This window comes from Musa acuminata, chromosome BXJ3-7, assembly GCF_036884655.1.
Source record: "Musa acuminata AAA Group cultivar baxijiao chromosome BXJ3-7, Cavendish_Baxijiao_AAA, whole genome shotgun sequence".
NCBI classification, from domain to species: Eukaryota; Viridiplantae; Streptophyta; class Magnoliopsida; order Zingiberales; family Musaceae; genus Musa; species Musa acuminata.
The window spans coordinates 7,420,624-7,445,064 of record NC_088355.1 but is presented as its reverse complement, the minus strand read 5'-3'; the positions used below and the strand labels follow the sequence as shown (position 1 = coordinate 7,445,064).

Sequence of the window (24,441 nt, the reverse complement as noted above, 5' to 3'; positions counted from 1 at the left end):
CATTCCTTTCGCTAAAAAACAAAGCTTATTTCTGTGGTTTATCGGCATAAATTATTGAGACGAAGTAACATTTTTAATGCATTCACTGCTTTTAATGCATTCTCTTCCATTGACGTCACTTCTTTTCTTGTTTAACCATTTCTTTATGGTACTGTAGAACGAATCTGTATTACATGCTTTTGCATGACATCATAAAACATGGGAACATCCTACGGATATTAAGGAGCACACACAATTTTGTAGTATTCGTATGGAGCTGTAAATAATACTTGGAATAATCTGTCTAATTTGTCGTCGTCATCATCAGAGCCGTTCGTGGAAGTAACTGTGGCGTATCGGTCGGGCGTTTGAGACCAGCTAGTGGCGGTCAGACGTCCTTGAGCAGCTTGCGCACCTGCTCGAGCGTGACGAAGAGGACGACGGTGAAGGGGCCTTGACGGGACACGGTGGGCACGAAACCCTTGTACAGCGCCATGGGTCCCTCCGCCCGGACCGTCTTGAGGGCGCAGTCCACCGCCCCGGCGTAGGGCGCCGCCGCCCCTTTATCCACCTTCATGTTCATCACCCGTGTCTTCACGACGTCCACAGGGTTCGACGCCGCCGACGCCACCAGCCCCGCCGCGAAGCTTGCCGCCACGTGTGTCCCCCAGCCCGTCGGCCCCTGCCCCGCGCCGCCGAAGGATCGCTTCCTTCGCCTGGTCGTACGTCGCCAGCTGCGACGCTGTCACGATCATCGCCCGGTTCACCGTCAGCGACGACCCCCGCCACAGGCTCCCCACTCCTTCCTGCCGGACCATCCGCCCGATGGCGTCGAGCACGCTCCGGTAGTTCCGGCGTTCCGCTGGTGGGAGCCGCCCATCGGCCTGCATCCGGACCATGGCCACGTCGGCGGGGTTGCCGACCGCGGCGCCGATGCCCCCGGCGATGAGGCCAGCGGCAACCTTGCGGTGGAGCGGGATGGACCCGCCGTCACCGGGCGCGGACCAGCGCTTCTTCAGCATGTCGTAGAGGCCCATGCGCGTGGTGGAGTAGAGGGTCTGTCGGAGGAGGGTGGCCGAGACCCCGGAGAAGAGCCCCGCGGGACCCTCAGCACGGAGGATCTGCGCGCCCACCGCGATCGGGCCGGGGCGCCGTGGCGGGGTCAGGGCAGGATGATGGTGGCGGAGGGTGGTCATGCCGGTGGCCCCGTGAAGAGCGACAGCGGGACGAAGGGCGGAGACCGAGGGGCTGATGGCCTCGCCTTGGAGCTGCATGCGGACCTTTATGAGGTCGAGAGGATGGGTGGAGCATCCGGCGACGATCGAGGCGATGCCTCCTTCAAGGAATCCTTTGAGGCCCATCTCTTGTTATGTGGGGAAAAATTACACCAACCAAAGAATAATTCTCAAGGTGGCTCCTTTAGGCGAAAAGGGTCGACAAAATCCCAACTTTAGGCAGAATCGAAGGGAAGGAAAGCAAGCTCCTTCCGCTCGATGTGGCAGGGGAAGGGAATTCTACGACTACAACAACAACTATTACCAGTTGGAGTTGGGGTTCATCTCACTGGAGACAAGGAGATGGGAGTGGAGGGCGAAAGCTACGGAAGAGGAGTGCGGGACGCTGGGCCGCTGACATATGCTGCGGTCAAGTGCGAGTTGGAGGCAAGGCAGTGGGAGGGTTATTTATAGCATTGGCAGAGCTCCCAATACCACACGAGAATAGGAGAGGACGCCGAAGGAAACAACGGTGGGGAAACGACCGGTGACCGAGAGTGAGAAGGGTTCTTCTTAATTAAAGCCCGGCCTACGATTTTGGAATATTTGTCCCTGTTGGCATTCATGGAGGTCCGATCAAGGCCGTGTAGCAAGGATCGAACGGTCGTCCATGCGACGCCGTAGCCCTCCACCCACCATCGGTGGTGGCGCGACGGGGTCGTCGCCACCCCAGTCCACACGTATTTTCCATGGCGTAATTTGCTGTTCCTTTCCGAGTACGTTGGGGATGCCGCTTTCGCACTGACCGTCCGCCCTTCGCGCGAACGGCCGTTGCCTCGGCTATTTGGTGGGGCCCGGAAGTCCGATCGTCACCACCTCCGATGGCGGGCGGAACTTTTCTTTTCGCACAGGGCGTACGCCGACAATCTCACCTACGCGATTTTTCATTGGAAATCCTCGTGGGCTCCACGAAAAGAGCATCATTACATCCAACAACATTAGCAGGTTATCCGTACTCGTACGAGGAACTAGTAATAGTGGTGCTACTTGGAGATAGGAGCGAGACTGCTTCCGAGTCTTCAGTACGTGGTTTACGTGTGAGGAACGGATTACGAGGCATGTCAATGACGGCGCGACCGTAGGAACACGGTAAGGCCGGGGAGCTCTCGGGGCACCGGAAGAGGTGGGAAGCCCGTATGGACTTCGAAACGTGGAACTCGGCTGGTTGACTTTGACCGTGGTAAACGATGTGATACTTTATTATTTAACCATTTAATCTTTATGTATTTATTATTATTGTACATCCAAAATCTGCTGCTGGTAATATATTAATGGATGTCTCAATAACACCGACAAACCGTAAGCTAATATAGGTCACTTGCAGCGTGTTTCGTTCTATATAAAATAATATTGTTAATTTAATTAATTTTTAAAATATTAATAATTTTATAAGAGAGTTATACTTTATTTTTTTATAAATTAAATTATTTATTATATATATTTTCTAATAACTAAACACGGAAACTTCTTTTATCATAATTATTAGGATCGAGTCGGCACTAAAAAAAGGAGGTGAATTAGTGAGTACGTAAAAATTACGTTAAATTAGGAATCTTCGTATGATAAAACTGTATAAAAAAGTGTTTAACTTTAAAAACGTTCATAAAAGTGTACAGATAAAGTAACAAGGAAGTAAAGTAATTTACAATAAAGGTAAATAACAAACAGAAATATAAACTAATTTATAGTAGTTCGATCATTGTAACTTACATCCACTATCGATCTTTTTTCAATAGACGAAAATCAACTATTCTTTTATAATTTTTTTTTTTCACATGTTTAGAAGATAACCTTTGTATGTCGTTCTTTTACTAATAATCCCTCGCACACCTCTTCTATGACTAACTCTAAGTACCATGAAAAGGAAACTCAAAGTTTTAACAGAGTTTACTTAATTTTTTCTTCAAAAATTCTTACTTCTTCGTGCTGCCTAGATTTATTATTCATACCATCCACCCCTTAGATTTTAATGTCAACAAATATATTATTCGTAATTATGCTCGCACGTAGTTATGGTCACGAGTGATGGGTGCCTTGTCAACACAAGCTTTTGGGTTTCTGGGATTTGCACACATGCTTTTGCACTTCCATTCGTGTGACGTCACCCAAGTCTCCCTCCCCTGTTGGGTTTCTGGGATTTGCCGCTTAGGTGTCAAGTAGCCGCGTCAACTCGCGGGTGATTCTGTGGTCGATGGACCATAAGGTTCATTTTTGTGCAGCGTTTGTTATTAATGTCGCGATCTGTACCGTAGGATCGTAGGGACAAGCGATTCTACGGTTCAAATCAAAGCTACGAGCTGACCCCATTGTGGAGTCGGATGCATACCGAGGCACGAGTCGAGATCGAGTTTCCCGAGTCGACTCGAGTTTACTAGCTATAAATTACAGAGTCGTCGAAGACGCTGGATTCCTTAAAGTCCGACCCGAACGGCGAGCCCTAGCAAAGCAAGCCAAGGCCGCCGCCGCCGACGAGATCCGTCAATCCGGTCATTGCCCACCGCCTTCCGGTGCTCTTGACTGGCCTTTAACGTCCAACGGCCTCCCTTGGTTATTCTTAAGTCTCTGCTGTCGTCTCTGCCTCCGTTGCCGTTGCCCCCGTCGAGATCCGGCCGTTGAAGCCCAGCCGCCTCCCTCTGGTACGATCTTCTCATTGCTTCTCCCCTTCGACCACGACTCTCTCCTTTTTCTGGGATGGCCTCCCTCCGCCATCTAACTGCAGACTCCTTTCTCATCCTCACTTACCGCCCCTTCGCTTGAGGGGCGATGGTCGCTGTGAGCAATCGACCATCTGTCGCGTTAAATTGGCATTTTTATTACGTTGATCATTCTTTTTCTGTATATTTGATGTTGTATGTGTTCAATTTTTGTGAATATTAAGGTTTGCCCTTTTGTTCAATTGTTCTGTGGAACGAGGGTCAAGATCCTGCTTTTGCGTTAGTTTATAGGCTTTGAGAGGGTCTCATGGTTATAGTTAGTGAAATAACCCCAAGAAACTGCCAAACAGCCTTCAAGAGACATTTCTTGTATGATGTTATTGGTAATGGAGTATAAGCAAAATCTTTTGGGGTGGCTTCTTATAAATGTTGGTGAGTTAAGTTGTTTCTGTCGTCTGTCTATCATAGGGATTATGTTTGATAAAGGCACGAGAGGACGGAGATTGGTAGTGCCCAACAATGAGTATGCTCGCACAAAGTTTCATGTATCAATTAATATACGTGTTTTAAAGTGAAGATATTTAGTGGGTGATGAAGCACATCGTTAGGCAACCAGTGGGCCTTGTTTTATCCTCTGGGGTAACCCTAAAATATTCTTTGAGGAGAGGAGGTTTGGAGACTTTTATTAGCTTTCCAACTCTTTAACTAATGTGGCCTCATCAGTCCCCCCAGTTGAGAGACAAGGGTTTACCAGCCCTACACTTGGCGACATCTAATGTAGCACATCATTAGGATATGATGAACCCTTGAGGTATTGCCCATACACAAGGTGAAATTCAAAAGGCACCTCGAAGACAAGAAACTTAGAGGCTCCTGTAAGGCCTTGTCTCTTTAGCTTGGTGGAACAATATGGTGAATCAACTGCAAGCGGTGGAACAATACTGGAGAAGATAGAGACTTATCATGTGATTTCTCCTCGGTGGAACAATCCTGGAGAAGATAGAGACTTATCATTCGATTTGGTTTCGGGGTTTACCACATTTCTTTCTCTTTTAATCTATGCATTCTGTTCTTCTTCTTGTTATTATCGATTCAGGCGGCCCTGCATAGCGCCGTGTTTCTCTTGTGTCTGTAGAAAACCTAATTTGTTTTATTTTCTCTCCCACCTCCGCCTCGTTCTTGCGTGGTTGTAATATCTGTTGGATTCAAAGATATTTATTTTCTGTATTTTCTATCTCCGATTTTGTTAAAGCATCTACTTCACTGCATTCGTCCCCTTGAATTTTTCTTCCGATTTGGTTATCTCAAGTGCCTTACGAACCCAAGAGTGGTGCATTTGGATGCTTATATTGATCATTTATAATGTTCTTTTGTTAATTCTCTGATAAGATCTCATGAATCATCTTATAAATTTGTGGTATTGGCATTCATCAAAATCTTGCATCAACTGTCTTATTCCTGTATTTAATTGTAGCTACACAACTGAAGTTGTTGCGGATTGGGGTGTTAAGATATGTTTGAATTAAACTATTATAGGGCTGATCTGAATTGAATCTGTTTCTGGTTTGGTTACTTGTTTCAATTAAAGTAAGGTAGGTTTGATCTGGAACCATTTCGCTTAAAGATAATTAATCCAGTTCAATTGTTTATAGTTTTAATTTTTTTTTTAAATTTGATTTATTTTACTTGTTTGATTTACTAAAATAATTGAAGTATATCTCTTAATATTTAATTATTTATAATTAAAAACAAATAAATATTGTAATTTAAATTCTGTCGGATTTCGGGCGAATGGCATTTACCTGGATCCGACTTGATTTCGCAGTCCTAATATGCACGCCTCTCTTTTTCTGCGACTGCGAAGTCCTAATATCTTTTGAGAGACAGGACTTCTGTAGACGACGGCAGAGCTTCTGGTGGCGGAGAAGTATCATGGATTTGGGCAACCTCATGGCGTTCGATCCTACCCACCACTTCGAATCTGTCCCCTCCTCTAGGTTTGTGACGGTCATCCTTCGCTCCGGTACTTGTAGCCAAGCCTTTTTGCGAATTGCGTCCTGGATTAGTTTCTAAGCCACGCTAAAACCCTAAACTTTTGCTCTGTGCTGTTTGAAGTATGAACATTTCCGTTGCATCTGTTGCTGTTATCTGAGTTCGATTACTTGTCTTTGTTGTGATGATTAGGCAGGAGCTGACGAGGGTGTGCCTGGAGAAGGGCACGGAACTGGTCCAAGCCATAGCCAATGCTGTTTTCGCCCTTCCGTCGACCGATGACCCTGATGGTCCCATCGTTCGGCTGCCCCCGCCAACTACCGCGCTTCCGAGGGAGAAGCATGTATGCTTCGTCGCCCTTTGCTGCTTCTTGCGTTTTCATTCTGCTTATATTTTGCGTTGTGCATGGTCTGCATGTATGCTTCGGCACGCCTAAATATACCGAGCGGTACACCTGGGTGTACCACTCGGTATACCGTACCGTACCGGTACCGAGCCCAGGTCGAAACTCCGGTACGGTACGGTATTGCGGACCTTGGCGTTGTGTGACGGATTTCCTTAAGTGGGCATGTTTATGTCATTATTTTGTTTTTTGAAGAATCCGAAGCAAAATACATATTGTTTTCTTTTAAAATATGAATGATAGGCAAATAAAAAACATAAAATCTTTTGGCCCATAAGATTTGGATGATGAGTTATGTAACCTAGATCCAGGAACAACTATTACATATAATGTGGTGTAGCAATAATCAGGAAGCACCGAGGCAGCTTGATTTTTCTGTTTCCAATTGTGGATAGATGCTGCAGATGCATGGAATGCCGTTATCACATTATTGCTTCACTTTGATTTGTTTCTGATCATTACACAATCGTTAGGATACAGTGGTTTATTTGTAATGTGTCTCTGAGGCCATATTCTTGGTATCATATCTAGTCTTCCTTCCAAATACTGGTACCTAATGCTAATTAGTTATTCTTGTTTGCCCCTTTCCTTTTGCTTTAGCCTTTAAGTCATTGATTCTTTTAGCACAGCCTAATGATTATGAAGTCTATCGAGCTTAAGAGTTAAGGCATGCTGCTTTGATTTGTTTATTTAAACTTGTTCCATTGTTCTGAAACTACATGGTAGTCTCTAACAAATAACTACATATAATGGTTGCTGTTGTGGATTCATATTCATTTCCTACAAACAGTTCCATGCATCATCTGCAACTCTACAATTTAATTCTAGTGTTGCATAATTATTTGATGACACTGATTCAGCTTTGTTTCTTTACAGCTTCCGAAGCCTAAGCCTCCTACAAAGTGGGAGTTGTTTGCCAAAATGAAAGGTCAATTTAACAGAACCTTTCATGTTCCAAAGTGGACTGATTGTGCTATGAAAATGTTTTATTTTCCCTTACAGACATGCCACTAATTTCATCTAGTGGGATGTACTCATCTGGCTTGTCAATCGTTCTTGCAGGGATAAAGAAGCACAAAAAGGACAAGCGTGCTTTTGATGAACAAACTGGTACTTGGAAGAGACGTCATGGCTATGATCGTGTAAATGATGATAAAGACATACCAATCATCGAGGCCAAACTATCAGATGGTAATGGTTTGTCTTACATGGATCTTGCCACAACTGGTTTTTCTTTGTAGAATCTCTAGTTGCAAAGAGATTATTCTTTTTGGGTAAATTGACTCTAGTGAGATCTCATACAAACTTTTACTTGTCTAAATCATAAGAAAGGAGAACATTTGCTCCGTAGTGATGGAAGCTTTGAAATGGCATCCAATGCTCTAATAGTGATTACAACATGCTGGCAGTTGAGGATCATCCAGCACATGTGCATTATGCAGCCATATATGAAGGCCTACACAGTTCAAAATACGGTGAATAATTTATAACCAAGTACAAAGAAGTGCATAGACAACGAAGTTTAAATTGCGAGTGGATAAAAATAAAATATGGTTTAATTAAGACACATGGGATGATATTTTTATCCTCATTTATGTATGTGGGTAAAATTATATTTCCATGGACTTCATTTTATAGGATTCAAATTGTAAATAGTAGAAAAATAATAGAGGATGAAACGTAGAGCACATATGCAGTAGTATTTAAATGCTCGTGGATAGCCTATGCAACTGCTTAGGTATTGTAGCTCTATAAGTAGCATATATCATAAGTGTCTGCACAGGTATTTGTCATTGCATATGCAGCCTCTTGTTTGGTATATGCTGTAAAAACCATTTCTCTGGGCCACTTAGACTAACATTGATGACTATTTATGCATATGTACCTGACTTCTTTTTGTAGGTGTAATTACCATTAGTTCAGAAGTCATATACAAGCAAGTTGTTAAGTTAGAATAATGCTGATTAGGAAATGAAACTCTTACCAACTATCGTGGGTATTGTTAATAAGAGTAACCGGTTATGGTAAAGCATACTTCGGATAATAAGCAAGTTGTTGAGTTAAAATAATGCTGATTAGGAAATGAAAATCTTACCAACTATCATGGGTAATTTTAAAAAGAGTAACCGATTATGGTCAAGCATACTTAGTATAACTTGTGGATGCATATCATTTGTGGTAATATTTTTTCATTTTTCAGACCTAAAGGCTTAAGTTGAATGTTCTAAGGATGCATTACTTTGGTATTTTCTATTTAAAACCACATATCATACAACTAGTGCTGGATTTCTTGACCTGATGCATCAGCTTGGTAAAAATATGAGAAAAATCTAGCCACTTATGCTTGAGATTTTATGGGTTTGGGTTGTAAACTGGTTGACATTTAACCCAATTTGTTCGAGATTAATCAACCAGAAAATTGATCTGGCTAATAATTCTGGATTGTGTTAATTATACTGTGTGCAGGTCAAGCAATCTTGAATGAGCCAAATAATGTAAAACTATTTGGTTCTTTAGGCTCTTCGTAGGTTGAAAGTTTAGCTTGATGTATAGGTTTAAAATAGAAAGCCTATATATTAGATTGCCATAGCGGCATGTTTAAATATTGAAAATGTATCTTTAAATAATTTGGTCACTGACTTGTATCTCGTAGTCCTGTTCTAGATTAGACCCTTTGAGGCTGAATCCATGTGTTCTATATTAGATCCGCATCCATGTTTAATGCTAGGATCATGTCTGCGGTTGACACTCCCTATAAAAGTCCCGGAAATGTGCCTACAGGAGTGTTGGGCAACATTTTTTTCTTACTGAAATTTCAAACCATGACCATGACACTACTGTGTTTGATCATCATTTTGCACTTTGGTGTTGAACAAACTTGCTTCCATTTTCAGGTAGTGTGTTTTTGCATCAGTACTGGTTGCTTCTCCCTTCAGTTATTAAGTGGTTGAAGCATCATGTACTATGAAAAACCTATTTTTTGGTTAAATCGGCCAAGCAGGTAGCTGGGGGTAATTTGGTATGATTCCTTCATTTCCTGGTAATCAGAACTGTTCTCATTGCAGAACCAGGTGAAGATCCCTTCAGCAAAAGGAAGGCTGAAAAGAAGCAACGGGTTGAAAAGCAAGAGAAGAACCGGCTGCAGAATTTAAAGCAAGCTGCAAAAGCTGGAGCCTTGCCAAGGTTGTCTTTGTTTTCGGTAAACTTTTGATATATATATATATATATATATATACATGCTGTCATTCATTTCTGCACCAAATATGCAAAATAAGATACTGAGAAGAGAGGAACATCTAGCTATTGTATCTAATTACCTGTACCTTCATTCTTCCTTTGCAGTCATGTTCAGCTTGCTGCCACAGCATTGCCCATCACTGGAACCCATGGAGAGGCACCAAAGAAAGCTAGCAAGGAAGAGCTCCAGAATGTTGCTGGTATGGCAGCGACAGCAACAGCAAGTGGTGGGAAATTTGACAAAAAATTGCCTGGAGAAAAACCTGCCAAGCATGCCGGGAAGTATCGTAAGGTTGGTACTTGCTTGGTCGTTCTTTCTAGAAAAGTATTGTATGCTAGTGATTTTTGTTGATTGTGTTCCTTTTGTGTAGTTTCTCCCTGTTGTGGAGGGAAAAGGGATGAGCTCACAAGAAAAACAACAAACAGCAAAAATTCTTGACCAGCTGATGAACAAAAGCTCTCATGGCATGCTCGATGTCAACAAGGCAAGATTTCTTATTTGTACATCCATGTTCAGTTTATTTACTTCTGCCAAGGATCTTTCTTTATGTCATATATATATATATATATATTTGTGAAACAGGCTGTTACAATGTTCAACGTAAAGAAAGAAAAGCAGAGGAACAAGGAAAAGGAACACAAGACATCTTCAGCAGCAAGTAAACTGAAGCCAAAAAAGAAATCCTTTAAGAAATCTTCAAAAAAGAAACATTAGACAGTGGCACTTTGAAATGCATGAGGAGCAGTAAAATTGTTGGGAGTTATTAAAGAGATACAGATTACTGCGAGTTCAATGTATCAGTGGCAAACGACATCCTTTTCTTGTTTCATTAGATGTCGTGGACAAAATCTATCTTGCTGCCTTATGGCCTTGACCGATTGCATTCGATAATCAATTTTGTAACTTAGATTTGTAGTTGTTCGACTTGGTTGGGAACTTGTAATCGTTATGATGAATTCATGATGTGGATGTTATTTTCCGATACAAGAAAACATTGAGATATGTTCATTATAGCAGGTTCAGTAGACCACAGATCCTAATTGTCACCACATCTTTATCAGTCATTTATGTTAAGCGTACTTGTCACCGTCCATCAATTGGATTGGATGATCGAGATACCAGATGTTAATTGGTTCCCGGAGAGGATCTAAATTATTTGTTTTTTTCCTCTGCAAATTTAGGAGATAAGAATGTCAAATTCATTCTATTGTTCGACAAAGATTTATTCTTTTTAGCTCATGGCCATATCTTTTTTTCTCACTTGAAATCAAACAGCTGAGTGCTGCCAAAACTAGCACCAAAACTTTTGACTGCTTTGAACATCTCAAAGCATTTGTCGACCTTTAGGATGTTCACTTGACCACTAGACTACAACAAGCAAAACATATCTTTATGCTTTATATATGGTCGTCAGTAGCTATTATTCCTCTCATCGACTAGCAAATATGCCCCCCAAAAGCATCTATGTGGTTGCTAAATTTAATGACACCTTGACAGATTAAAATTGCAATTCATCATTCATCACCCTACCTTGTCATATTAATCACCTAACTCTGTTCTCGATTTCGTCAAAAAGACCAATATATCCCTTTCAGGTACATTGTAAAGATGATAACGAGTGAAAGATGCGTGACCTACCTTCTAAAAGACATTTATACCCCTAAATGCACCTCCAATGTAATCTAGATTGTAAGGTTATTCATGGAATAGGACGACCGCTAATTTTTCCTTTACTAATTGTAAGGGCATTCAGGGATAGCGGCGGCTAATCCCTCTCACCCGTCCCCCTCCTCGCTGCTATAGCGCGAGGGTAGTTTTCCTTTACTCCCAACAGCGGGACGGACGACGGGAGAGAGGCACAGGAAGGGGTAGCGGCGGCTAATCCCTCTCACCCGTCCCCCTCCTCGCTGCTATAGCGCGATGGAAGTTTTCCTTACTCCCAACAGAGGGACGGACGACGGGAGAGAGGCACAGGAAGGGGTAGCGGCGGCTAATCCCTCTCACCCGTCCCCCTCCTCGCTGCTATAGCGCAAATGGCGAGATCGACCATATAGGGGGATTATCCTGGCTTTGATCTCTCGAAGGCGCGGCTCTTTGGATTATCCTGGTTTGATTCCCCCTGCCCGATTGTTTCGCGTGTAGCGTTGAGGTGACGTCGTTCCCTTGGATTTTTGGATTCGTCTATCACAGTCTGGCTTTCACTTGCTCATCTGATGATCCATATGGTTTTTTTTAAATCGAGTCTTTTTCTGGATTCGATTTGGTTTCGGGGTTTACCACGTTTCCTTCTCTTTTAATCTATGCATTCTGTTCTTCTTCTTGTTCGTGTCGATTCAGGCGGCCCTGCGTAGCGCCGTGTTTCTCTTGTGTCTGTAGAAAACCTAATTTGTTTTATTTACTCTCGCACCTCTGCCTCGTTCTTTCTTGGTTGTAATATCTGTTGGATTCAAAGATATTTATTTCCTGTATTTTCTATCTTCGATTTTGTTGAAGCATCTACTTTGCTGCATTTGTCCCCTTGAATTTGTCTTCCGATTTGGTTATCTCAAGTGCCTTACGAACCCAAGAGTGGTGCATTTGGATGCTGTGGTGCCCTAATCTTACCAAATCCAGGTTTTGCTTGTGATAGGAACGGCGGATAAGAGGCTGCAACCGTTTGAGAAGAAGACTGATGGGTTGTTCCTCCTACCCTTTCCAGAACTAAGCTTTTCATGGAACCTCCATGAGGGATTCTACCCCACTGGTGGCTTGTTTGCGAGTGTTGGGCAGATGGGAGTCGGTTTTGGGGTTTCTCCTAATACTTCTAATCCTACAAATAACAGCGTTAACATGTCAGGGACCGATCTCTACATGAAGTATGTGTCGCCGGAGGTGATCCGTGTTGCACCAAGCAAGGCGATTTAGGTAATTGATCGTGTTGATTTTATATCATATGCATTTCTAGTTTAATGGTGATTTCCTTGTCTGTGATATCACACCATTGTTTCCTTGCCACTTTCTTTCATAATAACTTTTAGCCTTTTGTTATGGTTGATCAAGATATATGCTATCAACTTCTTTAATTGTATATCTCATGACTTTCCAGGAATCTTTGCTAAATTTAGGTCATGGACTGTTCAAGCGAAACATGATACCCAGAAGCCTGGGCTAAAGTAAAAAAAAAAATAAACTGAACAAACATTTCAACTAAACTAGTTGGCTCAGTTAAAGTTATGATTCTCCAATTATTTTAGTCCCATCATAGAACCATACTATATAGGAAACATGGATCAAACCACTCATTACCACCGATTCCCACATTGCAAGCAACATAATCCTGGATGCTTCTTTGATCTCGCAACTGATGGATCGCCCCTTTTGCAATCCACCTGCACCGTTTTGCAGTCCACGAGGCAGAAAGCAGTCATGGTGGATCACTTCGAGCTTTCCATTTTGATGGGACTTCATGGAAGGAGGGGAGGTTTGAGCTGAGTTTTGTGCAGATGATAAAGCATTTTTCAGTTCATTTTAGGTGTCATGGCCATTTGCAAATTTGGATGTCTGTTTCCCTTGCTAGGTTCTTGAGTTATTCGACCTTTATTTGAGAAATTTCTTTTTTGCTTTCATTTCAAAATCTCCCTTGTGGATCAACTTTGTGGTCTGGTGTTTATGGTGCGCCTCTCTGCAGTGAACATGATCCTATAAAACTGAAAACCAAACCGGTGGAATGGGTTAATCGTTACCTTGCTTTTTGGGTTTGGTTGGTTCCATTTCGGGCTTATAACTTTTTAAACCAAAACATATGGTTCAGTTAAAGAAAATGAGGTTTGAATGTCTGAACGACAGTGAATATTCCTCTTTTGAACTTTTCATGACATCAAAACTATTGCTTTATGTATATTTTATAGGCTTGTGATTTTGCCTCTGGAATTGTTTGACTCACTGGGCAAATTAGATACATTTTCTCTACTATCATGAAATCCCTTTGATGAATAAACAGAATGTTTTGCCACAGTATCTAATCACTCATTCATCATGTAATGCGTACCTGCATTTAATATGTCTCAACATTTAACTCTTTGATCACATGTATATTACTTTGTAGATTAAAGAAATATTATGTAATTAAAGACCATAAGGTTGTGTTTGTGTTGGTTTTGCCTGCCAGTTTTCACCACATTGTTTTTAGCAGACCGTGCAGAAAATGCACATGATCCATATGAAATGACAATATGATGTTGCATACATGTTCAGTCTCTGGTAATCATTCATCTTGTTTGTTCCTTAGCTCCTTAGGAATGCTGGTGGTTTAACATAGTGGTCTGCTATTATATAATCCACATTTCTATTTCTGCGGTTCTTTTGAATGTTGATGGTTCTTCTTGCAGTTGTTTGCTTATGATACAGCTAAGAAGGCTTTGACTCCTAAGGATGGAGAACAACCCAAACTTCCACTTCCCCCCTCACTTGTTGCTGGGGCCGTTGCTGGAGTCAGCTCAACCCTCTGTACGAATCCATTAGAGCTACTCACAACTCGACTAACCATACAGGTTAGTGAAAACCCCCTGGAATATTAATCCTGCACATATGTTTGTATCTGATTCCTGCTCCTGGTACAGAGAGACGTCTATGACAATCTTTTACATGCTTTATTGAAAATTATACAAGAGGAAGGTCCGTCGGAGCTGTACAGAGGTCTCACTCTGAGTCTTATAGGGGTCGTGCCGTATGCTGCCACCAACTACTTTGCATATGATACCCTCAAGAAACTTTACAAGAAGACCTTCAACACGGACGATATAGGCAACGTTGCCACACTTCTGATTGGTTCAGCAGCTGGAGCCATATCGAGCAGTGCTACTTTCCCACTTGAGGTTGCTCGGAAGCATATGCAAGTCGGAGCTGTTGGTGGTGGGTAGGTGTACAAGAACATGCTACATGCTCTCCTGAGCATACTGGAAAAGGAAGGGGTTGGGGGTCTTTACAAAGGGTTGGGGCCACGTTGCATGAAGTTGGTGCCTGCTGCAGGCATCTCATTCATGTGCTACGAGGCGTGCAAGAAGATCTTGATTGATGAGGAAGATGCATGACTCCAATGCATTCTCATCGTATAGAGTATGGAACCATGCAAAGTGAGATTTCAACCTGTCTCATTCGGCAAGTTTTCTTTGATTGCAGCTCTTGGGAATCCTAATGCAGCTGCCAAGGACATTTAGATTCTCACATGTAGCTGTTTCTTAATTTCTTCGTGCTTTTTAATGTATTTTATTTTTCCTGAGAACCCATTGGAAGGGTAAATATGATATTTGAAATGTTAAGGTTGATGCTAGAAAATTCTACTGGAGACAGTAAAATTAGATTTCAATGTTAAGGATTTTGATATTACTGTAGAGTGCTACTGAACAGTAGTTCTTTCTCTTTTGTTCTAAACTCCTTTAATAATTGATTGATGTAAGGGTTATAAATTTTCAATGTTATAAATTTCGAGGGTTATAAATTTTCTGCTATCCGCAAAAAACACAACCTAAAGATATAATTCCTGCTCTGAAATTAAAAAAGGACATGTTATTTGGACGGTACGATGAAGTTATAGGATGTGGCAATAATTTTTTGTAAACCTATTATGGAATACTTAAAACATGATAATTAAGACGTAAACTTTATGAGCTTTTCAGTTACGATTATGCGCCAATTGAAATGGTTATATTCCTTTTATAAGCAAAAATATTTTCACAGGTCAGATATCTCTGTTTCAAGATGCTACCACAGGTCAGAACAATGTGTTGCCATATAGTGGATGAGAGAAACCATCGTTTGCAATGAAAATGGACCTTTAAGTTCAGTTTTGGTTCACATATTCCATTCCAACAAAAAAACACTACAACCTAGAATCATACACGGAGAGTTGGAGAACAAATAATGCTGCTCTTTGATTCATGGGAATAGCCCATGAAATCACCAAACACCGTCTGCCAATCCGAAAACAAAGCAAGACTTCATTTTAATGCTGCTCACCATCTCCATCACGTCTCTGTGTGGCTGCAGCCATTAATTCATCAAAGTTTTCCGTCTTTCCCAGCAATATCTCAATCTGCGGAAGAGAAGAGGCTCAGGTCAAACACTACTGTATATCATTTTAATCTAATGAAGTCTTTACCCTTGCTTTCTGCAACAGCCGTCCCCTGGCCTCATCCTCCACATCAACCATCGATGTCATGATCTCTGATGGTTTTTTTAACAAAAATAATAGTTAGATAATGTGTGTGGTAGACTTCAAATACATAATCTAACAGGTCAGATAACAATATAAAATCTTACTCTTCTCAACCGCAAGGCCATTGTTTTTAAGAATCTCCGCAATGGTGACCACAGTTGCGATGGCTGTTAAGTCAAAGTAATCGTTATTAAGCCATCCTTGGAATATGAAAATTGCTAAAAGTGAATCACTATGGAATTAGAAAGCTCTGCACATGTCTAGGACTAGAGGATTTTCAGGCACAAGCGCAAAGCGCAAAGCTCAGTGGGGGCAACTCTGCTAAAAGAAGTACTAAAACAGCATATTCCATAATTGTAATGCTGCATTTAGTGTGAAACAGAATAGTTCAATTCAACAGTCAAGCATATAGAAATGGTTCAAACAAAAGCATGACTGAAGCAAAATGAAGAGGCTTTTAAGCTCCTATAACGGTTCTTGGTCTTATTTTCCTCAACCTGGGGCCTGACACGAAAGCTAATGTCATGAATATTCCATAAGTTCCTGATGATAGAATGTAAACATGGGGATACAAAGATGAAATTGATTGTTTTATGACTAGAACAGCAAACGCCTAATGCTTTGGGCCTGAATAGATAGTTAAGACCACATAGTTGATATATACTGTGTCCAAGTTATTATACTAGTTTCCTGTTTGTAAGAGTCCTCTTATTTGAGATTGCTCACAAAAGTGGTTACCGCATTCTAGATTTCCTTAATGTAATATAGCTACTACAAAATCTAGTCCATCATCACAACCTCCGTGCAGGGCAATTTTTATGAGACATAGTATATGCATTTGACAATATATTCTTACAAGCATGTACATGCAAGTAGAGCCTCATTTATGGAACATGTCAATGTAAAACAAAAAACAAAAGAGTTAGTCGTAAAAGCATGATAAATACCACAATAATCTTAGACAAAAATTCAAAGAACACTGAATAATCTGCACAAGATCATAATATATAAGAATAGTCAAAAGTTTATGCTGCCTGATACTGTGCAAAACTCTCAGCCTCATAGAATACTCAAAAGTTCTATGTATTTACTCAACATAAAATCTGAATAAGTTAACTTCACATTCAAACATTAAATCTGAATAAGTTAACTTCACATTCAAACATTAAATCAATGTTTGAAATCCTCCTAGATTTTTGGAGACTTTTCGTGATTTCAAAGTAAGTCAATCTCCTCATTATATTCCATGAAATTACTTCCTCAAACAAAAGTCAGAAATATAGTTACTGTCTAAAGAGAACAGAAAATTTTTAGAAATCTAAATTTATAAGAAATCAAACCCAACATCCCTCTCCTCATACTGAGATATGCAAGAAAACATAACAGTGCTATAATAGTATAGAAGATTGACCACGAGGAAGAAAATTTACAATAATAAGATTGATGAATAAATCTAACATTTTAATGTAGTAAACAAAAGAACGATAATTTTAAAACAAGAGCATTAAGTTTTACATGACAATAACTCTGCTAATTTTTTTTGGGTTAAAACTACAAGCTGCAAGTTCTCTCCATCGAAGAATACACATTGACCAGCTGATTCTCATAGCCAGGTTTTAAGCAAAGATACCCATTATTGTTGAAAATTACAAAAAAGCATACAAAAATACCAATGAAGCCATAAATGGAGGAACTCAATGTGTAAACTTGCACAGAGACTTAGCATGAAGCTACTGAACGAAGACACATGTAATCTGAAATCAACAAGTGATCACATTTCAAAGTCTTTCATAAGCAATACTCAAATTTTATACAATGGGAACCAATAACCAAATAAATGATGCTCCATAATCTCTTAAAAGAACTTGATATCAACACACAAAAAACTACAAATTACAGCGTACTTTAGCTATTTTTATTTTTATTTTCATGAATGTTTCATCATTACATTTCACCAGTTAGACATAAATAAGCCCATCTACTAAAAGATAACTACAGGATAAAAAGAATTTACCAAGAGATGAGGCCAAATAAATAAACTTGACAAGTGCTTATTCATGCAAGAGAAGATATATACCACAAACAAACAAAGTTATAGACAGCATCACATAAGAGTGATAGGAGGGCAAAGAAACGGTACCCATTCCAAGAGCCGAAAGCTCTGCTTCATCGTATTGCTGCATGTACCTCTGCAACCAAAAGTATAACATCATAATCAAGAAACAGTACGGATGACAGATGCACAAACTATAAGCACACGAAACCTAAAATACCAAGAACCCTAAACCCCAAAAAAAAACAGAGCACGGAGGGAACGAAGCGCTAGTAAAGCGGGAAACTTCTTGCTCATTAAGTGAAAAGATTAGGGTGAGGGTGCGAAATCGATCAAAGAACAGGGGGGGCGTCGGGCACCTTGGCGAGATTGACGTAGAAGAAGAGGGGCTTCTTCGTATTGGAGACTAGGATCCGGTTCTCCTTGAAGGAATCGGCAGCGACGCTGAGATTGTTGACGCCCTCCGTGATCTGCTCCATCGTCGCCGGTTTCGCTTGCGACTTGCCAACCAAGGAAGCCCTAATCCAACACCCGAGACGATACGAAACAATGCGCGCGGCAATGTGTATATATAGTGCTCTCGGCCCGGCAGTTGGGTTGCATCCAGACCAAATTTGGTCCGAAGCACATCAGGACTCGGCGAGTTCATGCGTGTCGCTTTGGGAATCTGGATCCTCTACAATACTCTCGTGAAATTGGAACTATACAATTCGCACGAGACCACCATCCATTAGTACAGGTGCAATTTACAGCCGTCTGATTCTCAAGGAACCGCATGCGTACGAATTAATGATTGGACTGGATCCTTGCAATGCTTGGTGTGAATCCGACGCAGCTTTTGGTACCCGCGCGAGTAAGTAATTGAATCCAAACTACCTACCCGATTTGACTAATTCAGATTAAGGTGTCTATTAATTACATATAAATTAGTTACCGATAAGAAAATAAATATTATAGGAAACTTCGAATGAGCTTTTAGTATTTGGTTCTCTATTTCTCAATTGGATCGTTATGAGAAATGGTTCCAAAAAAAAAAAAAATACAAGTTAAAAATAGATCACAACCATCTGATACATTATATTCAGATAATTATCATTTGATAATATCAATATTGATCATCAATTTAATATGATAAGATTGATTAGATGTGATTTATTTTTTTTAAGTATTATTAAGTCCAAGAGAGGAAAAAAGAAATTTATTAATTAAGAAAAAAATTCTCGAGGGTAAAAAAAATATTCATATCTTTTATCGTGTATATCGAAAATATCCTTCTTTTTAGTTTATTTTGTAGTGAGTGTATTTGATTGGATCCTTCCGATAATCAAGTTAATTATTATTTATTTATCGTTAGCGAAGTTAATATGTGAACCCATCTTCGATAGTCAAGTTAATTCAAAACGAAGACATATTCTTTATACAGTATAAACTTTATAACTATCAATTTAACAAAGTTTCAATTGGTTAAAAAAGACCATAATATCATTTGCCCTCCTATTTAATTTTGAGTTGACTTCTGTCAAAGAGAACAATGTCTATTATGAGACGTAGGATCACTATTTCGTAGAAAAAGATCAAGTAGTTCTTTAGTTATTTTTCTGTCTTAGGTCTATGAATTAGATACAAAACGAAACTTTGGGTCTGCTTAACTGCATCGAGTGTTCGGAGTCATCTACCTTGGATGGATGCATTAAATAGAAGATGAACTTTGGTTGTATCATATGCTTTTTCTTTCTTGCCAGATAGGTTGTATGCAAAGGGACACCTTCATTGTGTTACATGCTTCATATGTTTTTTTATTTTAAACGGATGTATCATGTATAAAGTAAAAATTTTAATCATTTTTTACATATTAAATATTATTTTAAGGTCTTGGGTGGATGCATTATATATATGTGTATATATATATATATATATATATATATATATATAATACTTTAATTATATCTAGATACTTTTCTTACCTTGGATTTATGTATCATGCATAAGGAGGACGCTTTGATTGCATTGATGATTGTATGCTCTTATATTCTAGGCTTACACTTGCAAAAGGAAAGCTTTTTCTTGCCTTGAATGCTTATATAACTTTAAAGGATGGATTATGTATAAATGATTCACTTAGATTGCATTGGACTGGTCGAGTGCTTTCTTGCCCTAGTAGACATGTCAATCAAGTTATTATTTTTTGTCAACTTTATTATAATTAATGATTGCTATAATTGTAGAGAGCCTTGTTGATTTGAACAAGTACGATGGTATTGACTTCATTAACTTATAACTGTCTCCTACGTGAGAACGATCGTTGTAGAGTCTGATTTATATAGTTTGGACTAGTTGATATGAAGTATGTTATTTAAGGGATTTACAAACAATATTTTCTGAAAATAAAGATGTAATATAATAAATAACATATAGATTTTGTAAAAAAATAAATAATCAAGATATGAGCTTCTATCTTAATCTACTACTATTTTCTTACGAAATACACAACTCCCTCCTTCGATATATGAATCAGAGACTCTCGACGGATCTCTAATAGGGATCGGGATCTAATCGACATTTTAGTATAACCTTAAGGGACTCAACCAATCACACTAAGCCTGAAAAGGTAGACAACTTTTGTCAATCACAACTTCTTATGATTTCTGTCTTGTTTGGCCTTCAAACCATCGTAGTCTCGAAGGATTCGACTAACCATAACGTTCGGTTAAGTCATCATCATCGTTATAAGGTGAGTCTAATTCGATGATATGCCCTCAAGGGACTCGACCAAGTATACAATGTCGTCCTCAGGTCACCGGTGACATTTCTACATCATAAGCAAGATCTCAAATTATAATATATGTAAGCCTTGAGGGACTCGACCAACTCAACCTACATTGAGAATCGATTTCTCCCTATAACGATAGAAGGCTACATGAGTCAATCTAATTATCTCACGCTTACCGACTTAATATTATCGCGAGAGAGGATTTTTATTCCGTCTCCTAATATTATATGTCACACATATATATATTTAATATATATCTACATCGTATGTAAATAAATATACATATCTAATAGGTATATAAGAAATCACACATCATGAGCAATCACACTAGATAATCATAGACCATAGCCTAATGTGATCAGGCCGGAGTTAGTGGGCTCAATCACTCATATCACGATCTATGTGTGTATCGGTAGTATCTTCATGCCTTGTGATTATCCATCTTGTCTTCATCAATTCCGTCGGCATTTTAGTATATCTCAATACATTGCGATCATCTATCTTGATCTCGTGGGTCCCATTTTCATCTCTATGCTCCCACCATACCTTCTCATGTAATTACAATATAAACATAGGTACGCATGCCTAATAATAAACGAGAAAAATGGAGGCTTATGGGGCCAATAATAATAATAATAATAATATCATATAGGCACACATCATATGGTACATTCTTATCCATCCACATCATACATCACATATACACATCATCATGTAAGACTACTAGATAATAATAATTAATTAAATTATTTAATTAATTATATGTAGTATTTTGGGAACCCTACTATAGAGTGCCCCACATGGTAGGAAGCCCTTTATGTATTTGAGAAACCCTAGTCGTTAGGGACTCCATTGCGATTAAGAATCCTTGGCCATAGGGCTATCTTGTGTGGCTAGGAAACTTTAGCCACCAAGGACCCATTTGCAGACAGAAATCCCTAGCTATAGGGCATGCATGGGCAGCCAAGAAACCCTGGTCACCAGCTTGACCCATGTGGCTAGGAATCTCTGACCGTAGGGACACCTAGGTAGCTAGGAAACCATAGCTACCAGGAATCCCTAGTTTTAAGGGTTCTACCCTATTAAGCTGATAGTAGCATGGCTATTCTCAGTCTGCTATAGGTGGTGAGGATGAGAGTCTCTTCTAGAGCTCTCGACCAAGGCTACAAGCAACCATTGGCCAACCTATAGGGCAGCAATAGTTGCTACCCTTTCTCGCTCTTTTGGGCCAACAATTTTGATGTCAAATAATCTCTCTAAAACACTTTTTAATAGAGAAAAGAGGTGCAATTTCAGATTTGAAAACTATGACAAAAAAATCACAAAAATCGTGCAAAAATAATTATACACGATTTATCGATATACGTAGTTTAAAAACTAATCATCGCACAAATCAACCTAGCTCTGATATTACTATTGGGAAACCTAGACAGAGTATCATATGGTAGCAGAATAACAAAAAATAAAATTTTTAGATTTTCCATAGAAAAAGATTTCATCGTCGTGAGAAAATTGATACACAAAATGACAACTACACGTATCATGATAGATTTGTTACCTAAGGAGATCGTATATCCCTGTAAAATCCAAGATCTATAGAAGTATATGAAAGAGGTCAACTGTCCTCCTCTTTAGCGGTAATTCACTTGGTAGATGCAGTGAAGACTTTCCTCAAATTGATGCCCGATCTACTCTCCACAGGTACCACGTGATCAAGAAGGGGTTGACCCTTCTTGCTATTCACACGCTCCAAACTGGGGCTATCGGAGGTGAGGGAGAGAGGAGAATAGGAGGTGACAACCAAATGAGGGATTAGCTTATGCCCCTTTGGTTCCCTCATATTTATAGAGGTCCCTATCAACTTAACCCTAATGGATCCTACTATATTTGGTACTAGATTTCCATCCAACTACCCAAGCGTATTGGATTAATGAAATTTTACTCAATAATCTCTTATTGGCTCTTATTGGATCTTATCTACAATATCCAATAATTCAAGGGTTTACTAGATATCCAATAAAATAGGGGCTCCAATGGATATCTCATATCCGAGTCTCTACTCATCGTAATACCTACCATATGTGTGTGACCCTCTAGGCCCAATATCGAGCTGGCTGTGAGTCATATATATCAGAACTCTTTCTGACTCAGTGAATTATCAACTCTTATAATAATTCACTCGAATTATCGATTACGGATGTACTAAGCTACTATGTCGCAGTCTCCAGATGACACAAGAGAATACAATTCATTTGACACGTCTGTCTTAAGTTACCATATATCTATAGTCCCTCATCCATCTAATATCTTAAAGACCGTATACCAGACATAATACTATCAGGCACATACGGTTTCTACTCGAATCTCACTCTAATCGGATTCTTCCGAAGAACTCTTTCTCTCTCCATCTGAATGACCCTAGCTAGGGATTTGCTTAAACAAGAACACATAGGATATTTTTCTCATGACATCGAGAGTGGATGATCCTCTATCTATACTCAATTGCTCTCGTAAGATTGGCTGTTACTCCCGATGACTAGTTATGCTAGATTTGAAACTTCCAAACCTATAAGTTTAGTATTAAAGAGTAGAGTACTTATATAGGATATCCTTGGTGTTACAAGTCTAAGGACCAAATACACCATTGAGACGACAGAATCATTGTCTAATAATAAGGCATCATCAACCATCCAACATTCCGTGAGCGGATCAATCAGTGAACTAATTCTCTAATGAGCACTTGCACTGTATTTCTAGTATTCTCATATGAGCATCTATGAGACTAGCTACATCCATCGTATGGAAGAGTATACAACACACAAGTCTGTCTGATTATCTCGATGTCACTCTCGAGTAACCTATGACCGGGATTATTTAGGATATGTGTTTAAAGGCGAATCAGTCTTATTATCATAATCTTATCATGATCTAATTCTCATTACATAGATTCATCGACATCACAATATAGATGCAACATACAATATAAAGTAAAAAAAATCAATAAATAATAATAAGCAAAAAATACTATACAATGTGTCACATGTGTTATAACTCACGTGATTGACTTATAAGACACCTATGACTAGCAATCAATGCCCAACACTACCCCAAATCCCCATATAACTCTATGCTACTTAGGTGATTCTAGGTAATGATATGGTTGATGTTTCACATCACACCACAACCTATAAAAAAACAGGTCATATCATGAGAAAATCAGACTATTATGAGATAGTTTTATCAATTTTAGTGAGCGGCTCAACAACCCTACATATTATTTTTGCTCATAGTTTTCAAGCAAAAACACATAAATATAGAGTAAAATACATTCTCAAACAATATGTAGGTAGAGGTATTGTGGGTGAACAATCCATAGTCTAATAATACAATGTTAGAATTATTAGAGTTTAGAATTATGATTTCATTATAAATATTATTACGATATTATTGTGTAAAAATGGTAATAGTATTGTTCATACCTTAAAATTTTGATAATTGAAAATTTTATTTTTATTTTTTAAACCTTTTGTCACTATAAATATTTTGTTGAATCTCATATTTTGATGATAAAACCAATCGATAAGTTTTTATGTTTTAATCTATGTTTTGAGTGACGTAGGATGCTTCAATCATGATGAGATAATTAAAGCAGAAAAAATCATATTGTGCTGGAGGAAAACATGTCAAAAGATTGGACGTTGAGCCGATGGATCGGTCGACGTATCGATAGAAGGCTTCGGGATGTGGATTCGGGCATCGGGCCAAGAAGAGCGGATATTGCGCCAAGGATATCGGAGTTGCGGAGTCAACTGGCCGATTGGGCAATAGGCCGCAAGAGAGGACGATGCGTCGAAGAATCGGACGAAGCGTCGAGAGACCAATGAC

At 39.6% G+C, this 24,441-nt stretch overlaps 4 protein-coding genes across 4 annotated transcripts; 2 read left to right on the top strand and 2 right to left on the bottom strand.

The window, feature by feature from the left end:
* Window positions 1–109: 109 nt before the first annotated feature.
* LOC103991797 (mitochondrial uncoupling protein 5) lies at window positions 110–1,645 on the bottom strand. Its single transcript, XM_065160328.1, is given in 2 exon segments — window positions 110–646; window positions 648–1,645. Coding segments are annotated over 2 exon segments (972 nt in total). The 5' UTR covers window positions 1,341–1,645; the 3' UTR covers window positions 110–367.
* A 2,024-nt stretch (window positions 1,646–3,669) lies between these two features.
* LOC103991291 (ribosome biogenesis regulatory protein homolog) lies at window positions 3,670–10,553 on the top strand. Its single transcript, XM_009410693.3, has 9 exons — window positions 3,670–3,889; window positions 5,795–5,904; window positions 6,092–6,242; window positions 7,179–7,230; window positions 7,365–7,493; window positions 9,368–9,485; window positions 9,645–9,831; window positions 9,911–10,024; window positions 10,123–10,553. Exons 2-9 carry the CDS (start codon window positions 5,840–5,842, stop codon window positions 10,252–10,254), a joined length of 948 nt encoding a protein of 315 aa, XP_009408968.2. The 5' UTR covers window positions 3,670–3,889; window positions 5,795–5,839; the 3' UTR covers window positions 10,255–10,553.
* A 744-nt stretch (window positions 10,554–11,297) lies between these two features.
* On the top strand, window positions 11,298–14,935 carry LOC103991796 (adenine nucleotide transporter BT1, chloroplastic/amyloplastic/mitochondrial). Its single transcript, XM_018828852.2, is given in 4 exon segments — window positions 11,298–11,689; window positions 12,170–12,444; window positions 13,908–14,069; window positions 14,139–14,935. Coding segments are annotated over 3 exon segments (768 nt in total). The 5' UTR covers window positions 11,298–11,689; window positions 12,170–12,309; the 3' UTR covers window positions 14,610–14,935.
* A 382-nt stretch (window positions 14,936–15,317) lies between these two features.
* Window positions 15,318–18,323, bottom strand: LOC135643131 (uncharacterized protein At2g34160-like). Its single transcript, XM_065159743.1, has 5 exons — window positions 18,146–18,323; window positions 17,874–17,922; window positions 15,838–15,900; window positions 15,677–15,741; window positions 15,318–15,610 (listed from the first exon to the last, which is right to left on the bottom strand). Exons 1-5 carry the CDS (start codon window positions 18,263–18,265, stop codon window positions 15,521–15,523), a joined length of 387 nt encoding a protein of 128 aa, XP_065015815.1. The 5' UTR covers window positions 18,266–18,323; the 3' UTR covers window positions 15,318–15,520.
* Window positions 18,324–24,441: the final 6,118 nt, after the last annotated feature.